The sequence below is a fragment of the Ambystoma mexicanum genome, chromosome 9 (genome assembly GCF_040938575.1).
Source record: "Ambystoma mexicanum isolate Mex_15411 chromosome 9, UKY_AmexF1_1, whole genome shotgun sequence".
Classification (NCBI taxonomy): Eukaryota; Metazoa; Chordata; class Amphibia; order Caudata; family Ambystomatidae; genus Ambystoma; species Ambystoma mexicanum.
Window position 1 is genome coordinate 286,419,335 of NC_090931.1, and position 21,934 is coordinate 286,441,268.

Sequence of the window (21,934 nt, forward strand, 5' to 3'; positions counted from 1 at the left end):
CTTTGTGGGTCTTGGAAGAAAGCCGGAAGCTCGATGGACTGGTTAACGTGGAATTTTGAAATAAACTTAGGTGAGAACCTAGGGTGTGCACGTAAAACTAGTTTATCTTTATGGACAGTAAAGAAGGGATATTGCACTGACAGAGCCTGAATTTCACTGACTCTTCTTATAGATGTAATTGCTACTAAGAAGGCCGTTTTATAAGTCAGGTGTTTGAGACTGCTTTTATGCATGGGTTCGAAAGGGGGGCCCATGAGCTTGGCTAGCACCACATTAAGGTCCCACCCTGGTGGTGGGTTAGAAATAGGAGGGTGAAGTCTCTTTACTCCTTCCATGAAGGCTTTAACTACTGGTACTTTCCACCACGAAACCTTGCTATGGGAAGTGGTGTAAGCCGACAGGGCTGCCGGGTGTACTTTCAGTGAGTTAAAAACCAATCCTGCATCTAGCAGGTGGAGCATTTATGTAACAATAGTGGAAGGAGTGCAATCAACTGGGTTGATTTGTCTACTCTGGCACCAGATAACGAACCTCTTCCACTTGTCAAAGTAACAGTGCCTTGTGTTTGGTTTCCTAGATTCCTTTAGGATGTCCATACACCTCTGTGGCAAATTGAGATGTCCAAACTCTATGACCTCAGGAGCCATGCTGCCAGGTTCATCGAGTTGGGTTGCTGGTGCACTGTTTGACCTTGGTGCTGGGACAGTAGGTTGTACCAGGCTGGAAGTTTGATGGGCTCGCACACCGCCATCCTGCGTAGGTGTGGGAACCACGGTTGTCTTGCCCACATGGGAGCAACTAGGACGAGCGTCATCGACTCTGTTCATCTTGTTCACCACTTTCCTGATTAGAGGAGTTGGTGGAAAAGCGTACGCAAACATCCCTGACCAGTTCATCCACAGGGCGTTCCCCTGGGAGTCTGGTTGGGGGAAACTGGATGCAAATCCTGGGCATTGTCTGTTTTCGCTTGTGGCGAATAGGTCTATAGTGGGGAAACCCGACTGAGAAGATATTTTCTACGACTTCTCTGTGTAGACACCATTCGTGTTCCTCTGGGAGGGGGGGTCTCTGCTCAGAGCATCCGCTGGGGAATTGAGATCCCCTGGAACATGTTGCGATGACAGGAAGATGTTCCGTCTGAGTGCCCATATCCAGATTTTCTGGGCAAGCTTGGACAGATTTGGCGACCGAGTCCCTCCTTGCTTGTTCAGGTAGAACATGGCTGTTGTGCTGTCCGTCCGGATTTGCACTGACAGGTTTAGTAGGTGGGGCTCGAACGCCAGAAGCGCTCTGAATACTGCCAGAAGCTCTAGCAGGTTGATGTGGTTCTTGGTCACTGAGTGAGACCAGAGACCCTGAGCTGTGTGGTGAAGATGGTGAGCTCCCCACCCCGTCAGGCATGCATCTGTAGTGACTATTGCCTGTACTTCGGGATCGTAAAAGGGTTTCCCCTGTGCGAGATTGTCTCTTGTCCACCAGTGAAGGCTTTGTACAAGTGTTGGCGAAACGACCACTAGATCGTCCCACTGACCACTTGCCTGAGACCACTGGTTCGCCAACCATTCCTGCATGGGACATGCGCAGGCGCGCGTGGGGGACTAGGTAAATACATGACGCCATCATGCCCAGCAAACGCATTGCATACCGTTATCTGGCGACCGGACTGATATTGCGGAATTTGCAGCAGTATATTCCGAATTCTTTCCTCGGAAGGAAAGGTCAACCCCTCTTGAGTGTCTAGGATAGCTCCTAGGAACTGTTTGGATGTGCTTGGCACCACACTTGACTTTGTTTATTGAGAAGCTCAATTCGAAGAGGAGTCGATAGTCCTTTGAATGTTTGCTCTGCAAATTACTGGGGTCTCCCCCGTGATGAGCCAGTCGTCCAGGTAATGGTACACTGGGATTGCCTCCCTGCGTAGGTGTGCTGCCGCCACCGCCAGTACCTTGGTGAATACCCTTGGAGCCGAAGCTATCCCGAAAGTCAGTACCTTGAACTGGTAGTGCCGACTGTCCACCTTGAAGCGCAAGTACTTTCTGTGCGCTGGGAGCATGGAAATATGAAAATAGGCATTTTTCATGTCCAATGTTGCCATGTAATCCCCCTTTTTTTAGGAGGGGGATTAACTCCTGGAGAGTAGTCATGCGAAACTTTTGGGGCTTGACATACTTGTTTGCAGGCCGTAAGTCCAATACCGGGCGCATTGTCAAATCTTTTTTGGCACCAGGAAGTAAGTTGAATAAATACCCTTGTTTACCTGGTGTCCCGGGACGATTTCTATCGCGTCCTTTGCTAGCAGATTGACGATCTCCTCGAGGAGGATCTTCTGGTGGTCCGAGGAATGTATTTTTTGTCGTGGAGGATGGTTTCTGGGACCCTCTAAAAGTTCTATGCAGTACCCTGCGGATACTGTGGACAGCACCCATCTGTCTGATGTGATCCCTTCCCAAGCTTGGGTGAAGTTGGAAATGCGTGCTGCTCCTACTGGGGTTGCGTGAGAAGGGACCCTGAACGGAGCGTCACTGTTTTGGTGGAGGCGTGCCGCCTCCTCTACTGGGGCTGCCTCTACCTTTTCTGCGTCCTCTTTTATTATCCCTGCCGTAACCCTGGGTAGACTGTTGGTTATTGCTCCACGGTGTACCCTGCCCCTGGGAATAGTTAGATCCTCTGGGAATTTTGGCCGCGTGGGCGACGACAATTGCCATTCCCTCTCCGATTAGGGGGTTTACTGGTTAGTTGGCCTAGGGATTTGAGTGCTTCATACTCGTCCTTGGTATTTTTCAGCGCATCCTCGACCGCCTTACCAAACAGATCCGGCTCCACCGGTTTATCTAACAATGATGCTTGGGTTTCAGCTTTGAATCCAGACTGCCGTAACCAAGCGTGTCTCTTGATAACAGTTCCTTCTGCTATTAATCTTCCGGCGTTATCCGCGGCATCAAAGGTTGCCTTTAAAATGCAACCGGACACGGCTCTTCCCTCTGCCGAAACGCGTGCCAACTGGCTCTTTAAGGGTTCTGGGGCGGAGTCTATGAGTGCAGCGACTTCTTTCCACTGATGGCAGTTGTAGCTGGCCAACAGGGTGGTGGAGTTGGCAATCCTTGCCTGGTAGGCAGAAGTGGAGGCTACTTTACTGCCCAAACCTTACATTTTCTTGCTCTCCTCGTCAGGAGCAGCTTCGGACCATGACAAGGGTGTTGCAGCCCTCTTACGGGTGTTTGTAACAACCAGGGAGTCCGGCTTCAGATGCCCTCTTATATACAGTGGGTCTGATTGGGCTGCCCTGAAAAGTTTTTCAATCCTGGGGTTCACTGCTCTGGTGAGGTTAGGATTTACGAGTGAAGGGTTTATTCTCCTCTGAATAGACTTCAGGATAGGGATGGCCTGAGCAACAGACCTCCTTTCTCCCACTAACTCTTCGGTGAAGTCCCTCTCCCCTTACGCACCCTGGGTGTCAATGTGGAAATGTTCAGCTGCTCGAGACATAACTTCATTCAGGAGAGGTTGGTTGTCGACAGGGGAGTCGGTAACCGGAGGTTCCTTCTCTACCAGGGAATCTACTCTGTAGGTTTCCGGGTCGTCCTCATACTCTTCTTGGTCCTCATCATCCCCATAGTAGCCCGTACCAGTTTGTTCTTCCAACATGCCCAAATCTGGATCCTCACAAAAGGATGTCTCTCATTGATACTGAGTAGGGCTGTACGTAGAAGGGGTCCGAAGACCGTGTTGGTGTTGTCAAACCGGGACTTTTTACTTGGAGGTATAGGATCCTTAGAGCCTGAGGGTGCTGACCCGTCAGGAGTATAAGAGAGAAAGTGTTCAGGGTTTTTTGCGTAAAAATCTGCCAATGATGACATCCTTGACATGACCCTGTCTATGTCATCACTCGACCATTCTCTAGAACTGGGGATGACTCTTTCTGGAAGTTACTCTGACTTATCCTGACTAGACTTGGTGATCTGAGTAGGGCTCTTTGTGATAGCAGAAGACTTGGACTTGTCGGTCTGTTTATGAGGAGTGGAGTGTCTTAAAAGGTGTGGAAGTATTCAGAGGCTGCTTCCTTTGTTGTTTTTTCCTCCTCCCCGTGAGTGGAAGAGTTTTCCCTGTTTTTTCGGCCCTTCGGAGCCTTTCGACGCCTGGCGCTGAGGCTCGGGGGTAGCGTCCCTATCCGAGTGTGGAGGTAGGAGTTCGGGAGCCGCCGTAATGCGGTCTGTGGGCGCCGACTCCTGGAGTGCGGTCTGGGGATGGAAGTCGGCTTCGTCCTCCGACGATCGAACTTCCGTTACCTTGGGGAGCGAGGCACTCTTGGCAACAGTGGACGATTGCCTGGAGTCATGCAGCGATCTTGATCGAGAACACCCAGGGGACACCGATTCGGACCGTTCTCTATGTGCCTCTTTCCGAGAACTCGACATGCGCGTCGAGTCCCGGTTGGACTTCATGTGTTTTGTGGAAGTGCTGTGGGAAACGCGCGTGTCGCCGGGGGTCTTCCCCATAGCCGCCCTGCCGGATGACCTTCCGAGGACTTGCGCTCGGCTGTCTTTTGACGCCATAATGCCCTCACCGTCTGAAAGCACGGCGTCGCTGCCATCGCTGAAGGCGCCCTCCGCTGCCATGGCCTCGACGCCTGGAATGGTGGGTCCAACGCTTGATCGAACGGTCCTTAAGTGTTTTGGGTTTAAACCTACTACACGCTCTGCAGTTCGCCTCGGGGTGGTCCCTTCGGCAAGCAGAGATTGCACGTGGCGTGCCTGTCGTCCCAAGGGTATTTGCGGTTGAACTTGGGGCAGAATTGGAAAGGGGTACCCTCCATACGCACCTTGTGGCAGCGGGCTTGTAAGTGTAGGAATATATAAGAATGTACCTATATACCAAAAGAGTGTAGAGTATGTCCACCCCCCACTCTCCCTACTTGCAGGGCCGAGGCCAGCGGCCTTCCAAGGCCCGGGCCGAGGCCAGAGGCCTTCCTATGCCCAAATCCGTTGTGCAGCTGCTGAATTCTTCTCCGGGCCAGCGTCGAGTGTGGAAGTTCGGTGACTCGATGTTGGGGTGGAGGAATGGGTAAATTTAGCAAAAGTATGGCTAAGGCCAGGGAACTCGACTAAATGCTTCCGACCAGTATGGCGGAAAAAAACAATCTGAGGGTCCTAGACGTGTGAGGGATCATGGGTACAGTGGACGTCACACTAGTTATAGTATTACTGGCATGCCCTGTGTCGACGCCCTTTTCGAGTTTCGAAAAACAAACTAATACTCCGCAGCTTCCACTAGATGTCGGCCTATGCACAGCATGTGATCTAAGCAGATTCCACAAGCCTCAGAAATATATATACACACACACACACAGTATTCTGAACCTGTGGGCCCCCTGCGATATCGATGCAGACTCCTTGCATAGACTTTCTGCACCTTTGGACAGGGACTATACGAGCGGAAGTCACTGAAAGTTTCTTGTGTTCCATTTTGTGTTGTGTTTTGCCTTTCTAATTCATTAACCATCATTAACCTTTAAGCGCCTAGATACCTCAGGGTTTTGCACTCTATACTAATAAACAATCAAAATTCTTGATTACAGTATTGACTGAGAGAAACCTGAAGGTGTCTCACTTACTAGTTCCTGGGGATCTGTCTTCCAGGTGGCCACGACACAGCCATTGCTATTGGATCCAGTTCCTGGGGGTGGACCAGTGAGGGAGGATCACCTGGATGGGGGAGGGGGAAGGGGAGTCTCTTCAGGGAGTGGAAGAGGGACACCGAAGGTTGTGATGCACTACCCCTTCCTTGTAACACCTTTTCCCCATCCTACCATTATATTATATTTAGAAGCCCTACCCTCCACCCTTTTTCGACACAAACGCCTTCTTATACCGAGACAGACAACAGACTAACACCAGAGTTGTTTACCTGACATGTCCCAACACAAGGGTCAGGCAATTGATAATAATCACATACACCCGACGGACCAGACAGCCTTTTACCTTCCCCAAAGCAATAAAAGGCGGAGCACAAGAGCACACTACGAGCAAGGCCGAACGCACAAAGAAACCACTACACCAAACCGGCAGTGCAAACAGAGGAGAAAGGCATTGAGACCTGGAAGGACGACGAAGGGGGAACTGCCCTTGCCCTTTCACCTCAGACTCACAAATCCTCAGAAAAGAGAATTACAAGACCAGGAAAGTACAGCAGACGTGTGGAGGAACAAATGCCAATAGTGCAAGGGGGCCTGCTACATTGATTGTGTGGAGGCACGCTGGCTACCATGACTACAGAAGCAAGCCAAGGTGGACCAGACCATTGAGTCGGAAGAAGCTGATAGCGAACAGAGCCCAAGGTTGCAAGTGGCAACATTAGATGAACGCAAGAAACAAAGAACTTGTGTTTGAACTTTTGGGGGAAGCCCAGAGAAGGGCCAGCTGCAGAAGTGCTCATTTGAAGGTCGCCGATACACTTGCGCAGTGAAACTACAAGTACCAGATCCATTGCCAAGAGAAAGCTAAAGGAGAACGAATCCTGCATTGGGATAAAGCGAACTGTATATTTGGCAAATGTGAACTCTGTTTGAGGGATGCCTGTGAGTTGTGGTGAATAATAATACACCTGTGAACACTGTGTAAACAAGATTGAACCCGGCTAAGGGTTGTCTGCAGTGAGAAGTTGCAAGCTGTATTTGAGAGGCTATAGTGAATAAGACGGTGGGAGGCCCAAGTTGCATGAAGGATCCGAGCCCGGCAGAGGGAGATCCTAGAGGCAAAGAGCAATCGCCCAAGGTACAAGATTACAGACAGAACTTTGGCCTGTTTGTTGTTCTTTTGAAACTGTGTTAAAAAAAAACACAAGTGAACTGTGTTAAAGAAGGCCGTATTGAACCCGAAGGAGGCCGACCTTGCAAGAAGGATCTGATCATGGCGGAGGAAGATCCTAGGGGCAAAGAGCTATCGCCCAAGGTGCAAAATCACTGAAGGAACCTTCGTTTGTTTGTTGTCTTAGATCCAGCAGACCTTAGGCAAGAGACTTTGCAGAAAAGCAACTTGACCCCTGAGGGTTCTGGTATCATTGAACAGAATTGTGAAACTCCTGTTGGAGAAGCCCAGGAGTGTGTTGTGCTCCGAAGTCCTACCTTGTCCCGTGCTAAAAACATGGGGGAAGGAGACCCAGCCATACCTTCCTGACTTATTTTGTGAACACTTTCTTTTCTGATGAACATTATCCCACACTAATATTTTTGTAACTTAGCAGTAAGGATTGGCAAAAGGTTTTTTAGTATAGGCCCCTTTTATTTGACAAGAAGCCATTAGGACCGCCTTATTATTTGATGGTCGTAGCTTGCTTCCATGTTAGATTTAGATTAGGTGTTTATATCACCCATGATAAAGTTCAATAAACACCTTTGAACTGTTATCACTTGTCTTTACTGCTGCCACCATGAGTGCCTTACAACTGTCATGACTGTATGCATAGCCAACTGCTGCAAAGCTATTTGCTGTGTTTGTTGCATTGTTTGGGGGAAAAAAAAAGTTCAAAAATAAAATGTTTGATCCAGAGGATCATCAGAGTGGTCCCCATATACCAAAATGCTCTGTGTGCCACTAGTAAAAAGAGCCAGAGCTGGAGGATCCAGCTTCCCTTATCTCGCACCATCACACTGGAATGCCCTACCTCCCACAATCCGGAGGTGAGCCCTCCCTCATTGCCTTCCGGAAAGCTATGAAAACCATCCTCTTCACATAAGGTCTCTCGCAGCACCATGTTTGCCAATAAACTACCTGTAATGTAATAACCAAAGATGCAGGAGCTGTAATGACTAATCTGTAGCAATCATAATGTGCCAACGACTGCTACCAATGCTGTACCCCCTGTAACTAGGTCCCTGCAAGTACCAGCGCCACAATGCCCCTGGGCTGTCTGCGCGCTATATAAATATAAATAAATAACTCAGTGTGGCCGAGTACCTCAGAACGGGGCTGCAGAAAGCCTTGGACAAAGAGGCCAGTGTGAGCTTCAGGGCACAATGCCCAAGAACGGAGATCATAGGCTATGTTGCAGCCAACACCAAGCTAGTCACCAGGATGACAACTTTTTTGGCAAGACCACCAAAGATCCAAGAAAGGTAATAGAGTGGAAAGTGTGCAAGAACCAACTTCTTGACATGGCCAGGCCTCTAGCCAAGATTCGGGAACTCTCAAAGAAAGATACAGAGACACCCAAAGATGCCACAGATACTAGATGGCTGGGGCGCAACAGGCCATCTATTTTCTTGGCACCGACAAGATGAACAGCAAGGATGGAAAAACCCTCCGTGCAGAGGACAAACGCACAGGGGGGTCCCCAAAACACCAAAGCCCAAACATAGACACAAACAGGAGTCCCAAGCCGATGCCAAAATAGCCTCAGGTCCTGGATAGCATGCGTCTATTTCAAGGAGAGATCTGCAGGTGTGCAAGTCCTTAGAATGAAAATCCTTCAAAGAGTGCTAGATGTCAAAATACATATATAGAGCAAGCGGTGTCCAAGGCAGACTAACCTTCCAGTTGATTGCAAGATCAGGAATGGCTTCTATTGGGTAGTGAAAAGGAATGCAGGGGTGTAGGTGACATGGTGTAAGGACGATGCATAGTCTCTTAGTTGTTAGTTGCGCATTTATAACGTGCTTAATACCCAGAGGTTTCTAAGCCTGAACTCAGGGATCAAACCTGCGTTTCTTCGTGTCGTCTTGTTTCCAAGGCGAGCACGTTGCCGCTGAGCTATCCTTCTGGGGTAGAACTTCACTTCCTGCTTCCATGTGCCATTAGGGTGCGAGTGGCAGCTTCTGCGAGTCATTGGATCGCTATCTGAGTGGGAGTGGTTTGGAGTATAGTCAAAGTTATTAGTAGATGAAGAGCCAAGATTTGATGGCTCTTAAATAAATTGGGGATAATGTTGTGTGGCAGTAATCTCTTTGAGAAGAGGGTTCCAGAGTTGTGGTATGAGAATTGAAAAGGAGGATCCTTCTCAGTTCTTCTTGGAATAGGAGGGCACCACCAACAACATGCATTGGGTAGATGGGCGGTTTAAGCTGGGAGTGCATTGAGTGAGATTTGCTTGGATAAATGTGGTCCCAATTCTTGAATTGCTTGGAATGTTACGCACAGGGTTTTGAAAGCAATTCTACTTGACAGTAGCCAATGTAGGACTTGCCGTGCCAGGGAGGTATGGTCTCTGTATCCCAGGCTGAATAGGTTGAGCGCAGCTGCATTCGGACTCGCTGCAGTCTGGCAATGAGGTAACGGCTATTTGCGTAGTCTAATCTGGAAATTACCATCAATAGGATAGTCATTCGTTTTTGGAGAACAGCTAGGATCTTTCAAAGGTTCTTTCCAAGGGCTTTTCAGATGAACAAAAAAAGAGGATATGGCGTGCAAGCGAGACGTTGGAATCAAGGGTCACTCTCTTTGACCAACTATTCTCGGCACCTTCATCAAATCCTGCAAGTAAGCCTTTCCGGAAGTGTCCCTGGGCCAACCAGTGGGCTGACCAGGAATTTTCCCCTGATACCGCCGCCGTTTCAAGGAGGCCCCTGAAACTTGGTACATCGCAGGCTCCGGGTTCACGGCACACTCACATCGAATTTCGTACACCTGGCATTCCCAAGTCTGGAGTATACGCAGTTACTGTGTCGCCCAGCCGTGGTGACAAACTTTGCAAGTATCAAACCGTAATCCTGTCAAGGGGAACAAACCTAGAAATACATGAATGTTCAACAGGCTTCTACGGAAAGGTAAGGAGAAAAGGCTCAGACCCAAAATTAAAGAAACATTTTAATAAAGATAGGCAGTGGTCCAGATAAGATTTGGATGTGTGAGTATTTTACTCCCTATATTTTAAAGTTGTGAGTAAAATGATGTTTTTTTTTTTTTAAAGGGAGTAAAAATGTAAGTCCAATTACCAGTGGGAGTATTCTATAAAGCGAGTAAAAATATGTTTTAACTGGAAAAACGAAAATGTTTCTGTAATAATTATTTTTTTGCACCTATTTATTCATCTACATTAAAAGAAACAGGTTCATTTCTTCCGATCAGGCAGTAATAATAGTAGTGTCATCCTCTGGTACTATGTGAACTACTGATCCAAGCCTATCCATGGAGCGGTGTTGGGGAACTCAAGGGGAACAAGGTTCTACATGTCAGTTTCCCTTTTTTTGTTGGGAGTACTTTTACTACCTATTTTTATTTTTGGGACGTATTTGCCTATTTTAGGGAGTAAAGGTGGCCAATACACCCCTTACCTGTGGGGCTGAAGATAGGCACATTTTTATTTTGTTAATGAATAGATAAAGGCTATTAAGGCCCATAATGTATATTGGGTCTTTTTCAATGTGAATTAAGTGCATACAGATTAAAGTGCTGCATTTATAGTAGCCCATAGTACATATTGGGTCTAGCTAACCAGAATAAAGTGCATTTAAGCTAAAAATGCTACTAAAGCCCTAGAGTGGACCTGCCAGAAAGGTTTACAGCCCACCCGCTCAATCGGGAAGCCAGGTCGCCAGATTCGAGTGAAGGAGGGGACCGGTATTCACAAGTGCGTCTGTGGAAAATAATTTCGGACTATACATACAAAACATTCAATCAGATTTTGCATCGTTAAAATACAATTCAGTAAAATGGGGTGCTATGCAAGTTCATGGCAGCTGTGGTCCCCTGTGCCCTGAAGCCTGCCACAGTGCAACTGGCCTGATCCATCCACCAGAAGCAGAGAAATCACCACTGTCCCGTAGGGGAATCAACACTAACTTTGTCGCTGAAAGCTGCAGAACCGCGAGATTGCCGCATTTGAACCTGCAACCGAAGTGGACTCGACAGCCTCAGTTTGGCCTGGAGTGCGCCAGGGGTCAGTGAGTATTTGCAACCCTAACTGGTGGTCCCTAGCCCATCCATCAATTTATTTTATTTTTTATTTATTTATTTATTTATTTATTACGCGCAAGTTTCTTCTTCCCACTGCTAGTGCGAACTATTCCCAACTCCTGGAATCGACCCTGCCCTCAAGTGGAGGCCCTCCTCGAATAGTGGGAACCTATTCTGCACCACCTAACCTACCTTCCTGAGCTGCTACAGCGCTTACAAAAGACCTTGCTTTGTCCATTGCGCCAGCTTCGCAAGTACATTTGAGCATTAGGCTCCCCTCATTTTAGGGATTGGACTGCCTTTCAGTTAGGACTGTGTTTGATGCAGAAGGGGGGATATATCCATCTATATATATATACATATACACACACACACACAAATCACTCCCTGTCAGGTGTGTGTGTAAGTGTCTTTTACTCTGTGTGCTCATTGAGGTCTTTCAGTCACCCTCACCCCTCCCGAGACCTAGTCTTGACCGCTGCCAAGCTACCTTGATGGCTTGTCCAGAAGGTTATCCTGTTCCAAGAATCTAGGGCGGCCTTCTGAACCTCTGCCCACCAGGTCAGAGTTCAGAAATCCATCTCAACATATACTAATGCAGATGCCCATACAAACAGTTAATTTCGGATAGGTACTGATGTGTTATTTATATAGCACTTTTGCCAAAGCACTTTACATAGTGTATATGAATGAATATGCTCCATCAGCCAACCGAAATGTGTACTCGTTAAATCGACCTCGGAAGGCTGAGCTGGCCATGCCGGGATTCCAACCTGCAACCTTCAGATCACAAAAAGATCGCAACGTGCTCAACCCGCTGAACTATCCTACCAGCAAGGTATATTTGAATAGCACCCGTTGGCTCAAGGAGTAAAAGGTAGCTCTTGGTACCTGTTGGGGTCAGGTTAACCAAGCTCTTCTAGGCCTTATCCAGAAGCTAAAATCGCTGTCAGCAATTTTGTGCCCTATAATGTAAAGCTCTAATTAGAGAAAGCCAAGTGTGGACAAAATTGAATCCAAAATGCAGGGATGCCACTTCACAGAACACCTGGATAAGAAACAAAAGTAGTGTATAAATAAGGAATTCAATGTTATGTCTCGGGGACACCTAGATGCGAGTACAAGGCTATGCCCTTTCACAGTGACAACTCAATATGAGTAACAATACCATATCAAATGAAAGAATTCAATACATTATTTTAGGGACTCTGTGTAGTGCCCTTTCACAAAGGCACTTAGATAAAGCACAAAAGGCATACAAAGTTGGACAATGCAGCACCCTATAACGCCCGGATATGACACAAACAGTATATAAAATGGACAAATCAATAATGCTCCAACCCAGGAACACCCAGGTGTATGCTTAAGCAAACTGATACATTTTTTAACTACACACACGTCACCTATATAAATCCATTTGAAAAAATGTTTTGAAAAAATTAAAGCCCTCTGAAGTAATGCTTCTGAACTGACACCTGGGATTTCTGCTTAGTACATTGGGCCCCCAATAAGAAGTATGCTAATAACTTGGTTCACTGGACCGACGTGGATGACAGTTTCAGGAATAGGTTAAGGGGGAAATAATAAACTCTTTTCAGCATGATCCCAGTTTTCACATAGAAAAAAAATAAAATAAAAATAAAAACCTGTACTGTGAAAACTGCTAGACGCATTTGTACCAAAAAAGAAACTGGGCACAAAGGTCAGTTATTTGCTTTGCTGGTTTGGGGTAAATCCATCCAGTAGTTTTTAAAATATTTGACGGAGACGTCCTATGGTGCTTTGCAGCAGAGGGGCATTTAAGAAATGAAAAGCTATATTATGCAAAGATTTATGGTGCCCAAGGGCAGACCGACACTAATCTGCTGCCTCTAGATGCTTACATGTAATTGGTTTGCCGCCGCAACAACGCCCTGATGCCCTTGGTCTGAGGCACTTTACAAATAAATAAGCTACCTGCGAGCGATTCCTGTTATTATACCATGGTAAGCCGAAAAAGAAAGTGCTCAAAATGCTATTTGGAGAAGGAAAACAAGAGGAAATCACATCAGGCACGAGGTAGGGATGCGAAAAGGGGACACGTTGTGGAGTCAGGGGGGCCAGTTATGGGTATAACATTTTCGGCATATTGGGAGAATCGATTATTGTGGAAACATCGCAAGACGCGATCAGAAAAGAATGCAACACAAACCAAAGAGAGATAGGGGGTAATGTAAGAGGGCCAGGGAGGGGAAAAAGCAATTGAGGGGAGTTGGGGACAAGAAAAGATGAGGCGATACATGGCGAGTGCCTGTGAGGATGGGGAAGACTATTTTTGACTGTTTTCCCAGTCAACGTGGATACAGAAATGGTCGCATGAATAGGGAGTGAAAGGAAAAATATTTTGCACCTGCAGAGATCATATCTTCTAAGCAGTGGGTTTTACGGAAAGAAATATTGGTGTAATACATACATTGGTCACAGCTGAAGGTCATGGCTAGGGGGCCCTGTAGAACTATGGTTAAATAAAACCATTGAAATTCAGTGCAAAAAAAACCTAAGAGAGAACTAAGGTAACAGGAGAAAAGTATGGTAAGAGGAGAGACGGTGAACAGATTTAAGACAACAAAACCCTTGAAATTAAGCAAATGCGGTAAGTGATGACCATTAACTGAATCCCGTGTTGCAAAGATATACATGATATGATACATGTATTTTATAATGCGCCTGTACACAAGTACTTCTAGGCGCGACAAGGGAAAGAAGAGGGAGAACAAGACAAACGCTCTCACTAGGCCTTGTGTCATTCAGATTGTGCAAGTGCAACAATGCAGAGTGCAGGGAGAGAGGGGGGTATGGGGAGTGCTAGGGAGAGAGAAAGGAAGGGGGTGCAATCAGGGCAGCATTGCTCTGAATAAATGCAACGAGGAAGGGGACTACAGGGGTTACAATTACAGCCCCTAGTGTGCGGTAGGCCCTGAGGCAGTGCTGCAGAGACTGATCAAGGAGGAGCCGGTTTCCCAGTGAGACTCTGGTAGCCAAGTAACCAGTCGCTGCAGCAGACAGATAGGGGAGGGAGAGAGAAAGCAGAGCAGAAAATTAAAGTCTTGAGCTGCTTCTGGAACTTCAGGTGGTCCGGCTCAAGTTTGAGAGGGGCATGGAGGCCATTCCAGAGGGAGGCACCTGCAGAGGAGATAGATCTACCCCCCACTCTCGGCCTGGAGAAGCGTCTGACCCTCAGAGAGTTCGAGGTAGCTGAGGGAAGGGCTCGGGAAGGAAGGTATTTTGGAAGAGGGTTGGATGTAGTGCAGACCCTGGCCCAGAAAGCCTTGTGGACGATGCAGAGGGTCTTTTACTTGATCCTTGCAGCCACCGGGAGCCAGTGGAGATATTTCAGAGCTGGAGAGATACCGTCTCTGGGCTTGAGGCCGAGGATAAGTCTCACAGTCCTGTTCTGGATTAGTTGCAAGGAGCCGAAGAGTACAGGAAGGTGGATTGAGGAGTAGGGTGTTGCAGCAGTCCAGCCTGGAGAGAACCAGGGCTCTGGAGACAATGAGCTTCCTCTGAGGAGGTGCAGCTGGTTGTGGGCCTTCTTGGCAAGGTCCGTGATATGAGGAGAGAAGGAGAGAGAGTAGTCGAAGATGACACCAAGGTTTTTTGCCTCACAGGAAGGCGAAGGAAGAGGCCCCAAGGAGGGCGACCAGAACCAGGGGGAAAGCAGGAGCAGGGGTCCCAATGAGAACGTTCTCCATTTTACTGGCATTAAGGCAGAGATCGTTGGAGGCGCACCAATCCAGAATCGTGAATAGACCGTAAGGAATGAGCGAGAGAGGAGGAGGAGGCAGCTGAGGGGAGCCTGAAAGAGAGCTGAGTGTCATCCGCAAAACAATGAAAGTTAGAGAAGGTAGAGATCAGGTGGGCCAACGGGCCAAGTAGAAATTGAAGAACCAGGGTGAGAGGATAGAGCCCTGGGGAACACCACATGTTGAGAGAGAGAAAGGACCCAAGTTGGACCTGGGAGGATCAGTCCAGTAGGAAGGTGGTCAACCACTCCAGGGCCTGATCCACGATATCCACATTCTCTGGAGTCTATTGATGAGGGTGACGTGATTAACCGTGTCAAAGGCAGAGGAAAGGTCGAGGAGCATGAGGACAGTAGGCAGGCTGGAGTAAACATTATAGAGCTGATCTTCACGGGTGTTCAGGAGAGCACCCGTGAAGATCTGCTCTCTAAGCACATACATAACATAAAAAAGTGATTTACAAAATTAATTCATGAGGGACATACAACATCTGTTGAATTTAAAAGGGTTTTGTTGCACTAGATCCGACAACCTTACTGACTCCCCTCCCCCACCCCGCCACTGAATATACCCTACGTCTCCCTACTGGGAGACTTCAACATCTGGTTTGAAAAAAATAATGAAACCCCAGTTAACTAACTCTGAACACTCCTGGAAACACTGCACTACAAGCAAACAGTAAATGGATCCACACACAACGTGGGCGCAATCTTCTGCAGAGAAGGAATATGCGCATCCGCGCCGCCTACACAAATGGTACGGACCCACCACTACCTGATACCACTCTACATCAAACTCCAAACCTGCTTACCGCCGGGAAGGAAATACTGCATGCCACCAAGAAAAGAAACTGGAAGAGACTAGACCTTGAGCCATTAGCAGATTTGCTACACCAGAGAGCCAATCAAAACGTGCTCAGTATGAATTACCAAGGCCCTACACAAACTAGAACCAGCAAAATGCTTCAGAGCTCCAACCGCAAAAATTGAAAAAACATGGAGAGAACAGTACAACTGACAGGACAAAAAAAATACCACAGGCAACTCGTACAATACAATCAACAGTATTCAAAGCAAAAGAAAATGCTGAACTACAAGAATTGAATCAGCAACCAACCCACAAAAAGAACTCTTCCGAATCATCAAAGAGATTAAATAAAAAAGACCTTCATCCTGCATGAAAGTCATCATCCCGACAAAAGCACTACGTGACAGCATCACCAACCACTTAAGATCAAAAATAGAAAATCCAACAAACCATCAACAAAACCGGGCTAATACAACCATAGCCGCTGAAGCACAGAGAACGGGTGAAACACTGACTACAGCAAGACTCCCCTTCCGCAAAGCTATTACCGAAGAAATCTTCCGCAAAGCTATTACCGAAGAAATCTTCTGCACACCTAATCAAGAACACCAGCCTCGCAGGATCTCAAAGTGACCCTTGCCCGATCTCAAAGTGACCCTTGCCCTCAGACATCTTCAAAGAAATCCTCAACCTCAAAACCCCAGCGACACACTTTAACAACCTCCTTCAAATCAGTATACATCAAACCACTGATTAAAAAAAGAATCAGAAAGTGCAGAGGATCAAAGCAATTACAGACCTATATCCAACTTGCCCTACCCAGCGTCGGTTTTGGAGAACCATATATACAATATCCTACTTAAATGCGTAGAAACCGAATAAACGACCACTCGCAAGTTGGCTTTAGACCAATGAGAGGACTAGATTCAGCACTCCTATCGATATGGGACGACCTGAAAATGCAGACAACAGCACTCAATCTGCCCTCATACTGGACATATCTGCGGCATTTGCCACAATTTGCCACGCAAGATTAATAAAAAAGACTGATGGAATGGGGCATACAGTAATCCGCCCTACAGTGGTGCCCCTAAAATCAAACCGAAGGAACCTACTTGCCACCCTTCACCTCAAACACCAAAAACATCTATGGCGGAATTCCACAGGGACCCAGCCTCTCCCTCCTGCTCTTCGACATCTACGTGTCCCCCTGATGAAAATCATTCCAACCCAAGGACTGACTGCCTACAATTACACAGCCGACAACCGATTGGTTCCGGGTCGTGATCAGCTTCACAAACAGCGTCAACAACTGTCTCGAGAATGCCTACAACCGAACCCGGCAAAAACAAATATTGGTCTCACCCCCAGAAAGCAACCAACCCACAACTGGACTGGCCGATCGGCATGAGAACACAAAAGACTTCAACATAGTAAATAATTTAGGAATACTCATGGACAACAAATTATCCCTGAAACTGCAAGTCAACACAATCGCTAAAAAGTGCTTCCATCTCCCATGACTACTCCTAGGGTTGCTCCCATACCTCTTTCCACACAGAACTCTTACACAATCATATTCCTGATACCAACAAGAATTGACTACGCAAACAGCCTCTACCTAGAATGCCAGAAAGCCTTACCAAGAAACTCCAATGGGGCCAAAACACCACAGCCAGGATTTTCCTGAGATTAAACAATGGAGACCACATCACTCCAGCTCTGAAAAACCTTCATTGGTTACCAGTAAAAAAAGAACTGCATCAAATTCAAAGCCCTCTGCATTGCCCATAAATTCCTACACAGACAAGGAGCCGAATTCCTCCAGGCCAAGATCAGCCGCTACCGGCCAAGGAGGGACAAAGATCAAGTGACTAACTACAAATGGAGACAATATGAAATATGAAGAGAGGAAATCTGGATGAATAGCATTCTCACGCCTAAATGATAACGTACGGAACATCATGCTCAAAGAAATTAGAACCACAGTCACCTTTAGGAAACGACTGAACTGGTTTTTCAACGGACAATGACAAGTGCAAAGGGACAACAGCGGCAAGACATCCCGCACCAAAAGAAACGAGTTCACGGATGACAAGCGCAAAGGGACAACAGTGGCAAGACATCCCGCACCAAAAGAAACGAGTTCACGGATAACAGTGGCAAAACCAAGGAGCACCAGAATACCCCACACTGCCCCCATTTCCTGCTTCCCCTAGTCATTCCACACAACTATGGAGATCGGAGAAGAGTAGCCTGCCCAATCAGTAGACAGACTGCAGGAAATATACCATTGTGCAAGTTTATGCACTCATGAAAGCCCTGCCAGGTAATGTATTAAATCGAAGTATCAAACTAACCATGTCTTGCCCACATAACTAGGGTTGCCCGGTCGCGCACCACTTCCTCAATTTCATGAGGAAGTGGAGGAGGGAAAGCGGGGCTCGTCGACCGACAACCACCAAGAATGTTGGATGGTACCATTCAGTGGCAATCCGAAGACACTGTCAAAGTAAACGATGCATTAAGCAATCCACCCCACCCTTTACTAACCCTTTTTCCTGCTCCTCCAACATAACCAACGCCACTATACACTACTAGAGGCTAGCCACACTGAACAAGCACACCGAGAACTTATCCAATTCTCTCAACAACCCACCTGAAACTCTGAAAATAACCTTAGAGGGAACATTCCCATACTCATAGTTCATTAACCCATCGACACTACACAAATGCACAACACAAACACCTAACAGTTAACTGCAACTCTGAACCCACCCCTATGGATAAAACTAACCTGTGTGCACAACAGCAAACCCACCCTAACCTCATACGACCCACACACCCAAAATAAACCCTAGCACACATCTGAGGCAATGAGTCCTAACCTTACTGTTAACAAGATTGGGTTGCTCAACCAACTCTCGCGTGATAATGATGTGTTATCAATATAGCGCCTTTATCCAAAGCGGTTAATCCATGCAAAAATGCACATAGACGCTAGTTCCTCCTGGTTCTGAGCATATACTATTCTCACTAACACACCTCGCCCTCTTCTCTTGCCAAACCACTGGAGCGCCTGGAGACTGCCCTTGAGTGTTAGTGGTGTGCAGTATAAAACAAAAGAACCTGCTTAATGCAGCTTAACTCGGATGACGTTTACGGAGACCAAGTTCGTGCAGCATACTTTTTTTTTTTAAACCAAATATATATTTTTTTTTAAATTACCAATAAGCACACAAATGTCCTATTGGATGATGTAGCTATTTCCGTGCCCCGAAGTCCACGAAAACTTAAACACACAACCACAATTTAGCGCTGGGAGTCAAAGGGTTACAAAAAAAGTCACCTTTTTAGTTTCTAGGAGAAGCCGATAGTTTACATAAAGACCCGATATACACGTTTAACATGATCAAGGAGAAAATAGATTGTGTGACCCCAGACCCCTGCAGAAAACTACCTGGACGTTACTGGTTCTTAGAGGCTCGGACATCTGAAAAGACTACCCCATAGAGGGCTCTAAAGAAATACATGCGGATGGTAGTGCGGGAAGGTCTAATAAGGTTAAGCCTTACTCGGGCATCACGAAAAACATGCTCATTTCAAAAGGTGGAATCAAAGAACAGCACAATTTATGGCTGTCTAGCTCGGATGTAGCAGAGCAAAGTGGGATCTCCTCATGAAAACAAATGCACCAACTAGTAAGTGAGTTTTGTTCAGATATATTACATCCGTGTCGCTTCAGCAAAGCTGCTAAAAATGCCCAAGGTGGAAGCTTTTGGTGGGACGGGGAACCCTCTTGCGAGGGTTTACTGGTGAAAGTTTTTTTTGTTGTTTCCGGATCTCTTAGGATAGTCGGAAACAAGATATGAATAGTGAGGAATTTGTGGCACTGCATATGCTGCTTGAGGAATACAGTTTAACAAGCTGTCCCAGTTTTAAGATGCATTACGTTTCCGCACACGTGCAAAGTTGTACACAGGCGTGTAACCATCAAAAGACAGAAAAACACTTCTTCCGGTCTGTCAATGCTCTAATCTAGCGCTGTTTGATAATCTCCGGCTCTATCCACATTTGTTATACTTCCGTTTTAGACCTCGGGTAATAATCATTATACTCTGGCATTCTTGTAAAGCCCCTGCCTATCTGCTAAGCGTAAAGCGAAAAAAAAAATTCAACAGTTTAAAATTCAGCTTCACATGTTGTACGGAGAGAACGCATTTAAGTGCTTGAAATACCAATGAGCTGTGCAATCAAGACTAAACAGACGGGCATTTCGACACCAAGGGTGGAAGGATGCGGTGCCGACAACCTCCATTGCCAGAGGGTAACAGTTTTCCATTGGAACGTTAGTGTCAGGGCAGCAAATTAACACCAATGAGTCACAAATTACGACGTGCTACAAGCAGATTGCCATGCAATAATGTTTCTAAACATATGATTGTAACCGGGCTAAAACGAAAAATAAATACTATGACCTGTGTGTTGGGGGGGTCTAGGGAAGAAATTCACTAGAACACATAGAACGGCACAATAAGAGTATTGAAAGCCAAGTGAATTGGTGCTCTCTTTATAACCGCAACTTCCAACTGAGTAATGAAAAGGTGAAACTTTAGGGGTGGCCTTAGAATGCTACCGGAAAATATTCCCAATTGTGGGCTAATGTGAAGGGCGAGTATTCTTGCAATATCAAGCTATTTGAACAAGACATTTTTTTATATCATATGTAGTTCAACCGTGTATGTCAAATGAGTTTGACAGCAGCACAACCATGCAAAATCTAAGGCCAAGTAATAATATTAAAATAATCGCCAATTAGCAAAGCAGAGATGTTCAACATACCAGTAACCTAACTTAACAAAAAGCTCGGTTTGGTGCACATTCGGAAACAGTCATCTGCAAAATTAAATCAAATGCTCAGGGCGTGATGTAGTTGGGGCAGTGGGGACAGAAACGTGTGTATTAGAAAAAAATAAGATATCGCACAAGAAATGGTAATTCAACAGTGATTCACAAACTCCGAAACTTTAAATTCAGGTAGAGCACTCTTGGCAATCTATATAGCTCATAAATACAAAACAAATACCTCAACATAAAATGAGTACTTATTGACCAACTCAATTACCCTGAAAGACTCAATGTGTCAGTGAGCAGTAAACGCTCTTATAGTAAAATAAAATACGGTACATTGGTTAACACTGGGATCGATGGGAAAAAAATGGAACCTTAGCCCGGAAGAGGCACCAAAATACAAGTAGTAGAAGGGGGCGTTTAAAGCTAGAAGTGTGTGCGCATTTTTAACAGTTAAATTACCTTAAATCTTGTCGAAAATATAGTGCCTGAGAAAGGTGATATTTTTCGAGTGATTGAGATTAGAAGTAATGGAAATAAGCCTATCAATTGTCGATGCAAAAAGGGGCAGGAGAGCGAGAGCACGTCTCCCTAAAACGTAAGGTTTCACAAATATTGTCTGGGGGCACGGGGTGTTGCGGTGTCAAGGAGACGGCCTTATTGGGGTGCAAGGCAGCATGCATTGCACACATATTCCCTCCTGCTTGATGCACAGCTGGAAACCCTGCCTCAGGTATCACTATTATGTTCAGGCTCTTCGGGAGGGAGGAGGAGGAAAAAGGGGGAGATGTCCCGCGGGCCCCGTGGCAGATTCCCCTCCCTGCACCCCTCCTTCTTCCACGCCAACCCCCCCTTTCCACCCTATTTCGCCCCCCTTCCCCATCGGGGAGGGGCCCCCGTACCTGGAACAAGAAAGCGGTCCAGTTGGCCTCCATGGCGCGTCGCTGGAGTTATAAAAAAAAAAAAAAAATCTCCCCAGTCAGAGTATACCGGAGCCTACAACAAAGCGCTCAACATGGCAGCGCCACAACTTCCGGTAACCTCTGCGGGCCCAGCCACTGCGGCAGTGGGGGTGCGCGGCCTGCAAGATACTGCGACAACGTCCAAGAGAGTGGTGAAAATAACAGGTGGCCGCCACAAGGATAAAGGTGCTTGTTAATTTTGAGAAAAATAGGTTTCGTAGGTAGAAAAACCTTAAACTGGATTTTTGAAGTCGACGTATAAAAAGATCGTACCCCTGCTCTAGTGATAGTTCAGTCCACAAAGGAGGGGATGGGGGAGACTTGAAGAAGATGGCCACTGCCTGTCCAGTTATAATGAGCGGAATTACCTCACGAGCCAAATTAATCTCCCAGCCGTTGAGACAAAGAAGACCTCTTTTTATTTTCTTAGTCTGTGCTTCTCCGCGTAATTTTTACCCAGGGTAGGTTATCAGGCAGCTGAACGAGGAAGAATAAAACTACACCGATGTGCTTTGATCACATAAAACCTGTGTTTTTGTAGAGGACAGGGAAAATATTCTTTTAACCATAGCATTCCCCAATAATATTGATTTTTCTTTTTTTAAGAGTATGCGGCCCGTGTGCTTCCGTATGGAAATGATGGAAT

The 21,934-nt window shown here is 46.5% G+C and overlaps 1 protein-coding gene across 8 annotated transcripts in view; it reads right to left on the reverse strand.

Moving 5' to 3' along the window:
• The window catches only part of VEZF1 (vascular endothelial zinc finger 1), a 305,904-nt gene extending 284,541 nt beyond the window's left edge, over positions 1-21,363 (reverse strand). For 4 of the 8 annotated variants that reach the window (XM_069614659.1, XM_069614653.1, XM_069614657.1 and 1 more), the window contains exon 1: positions 21,229-21,344. In XM_069614659.1, coding sequence (XP_069470760.1) covers positions 21,229-21,261 — 33 coding nt within the window. In that variant the 5' untranslated portion in view covers positions 21,262-21,344. Of the gene's footprint in view, positions 1-21,228 lie in introns of all 8 variants that reach the window. The other 4 variants (XM_069614654.1, XM_069614655.1, XM_069614656.1 and 1 more) reach the window with 3 other exon arrangements.
• Positions 21,364-21,934: the final 571 nt, after the last annotated feature.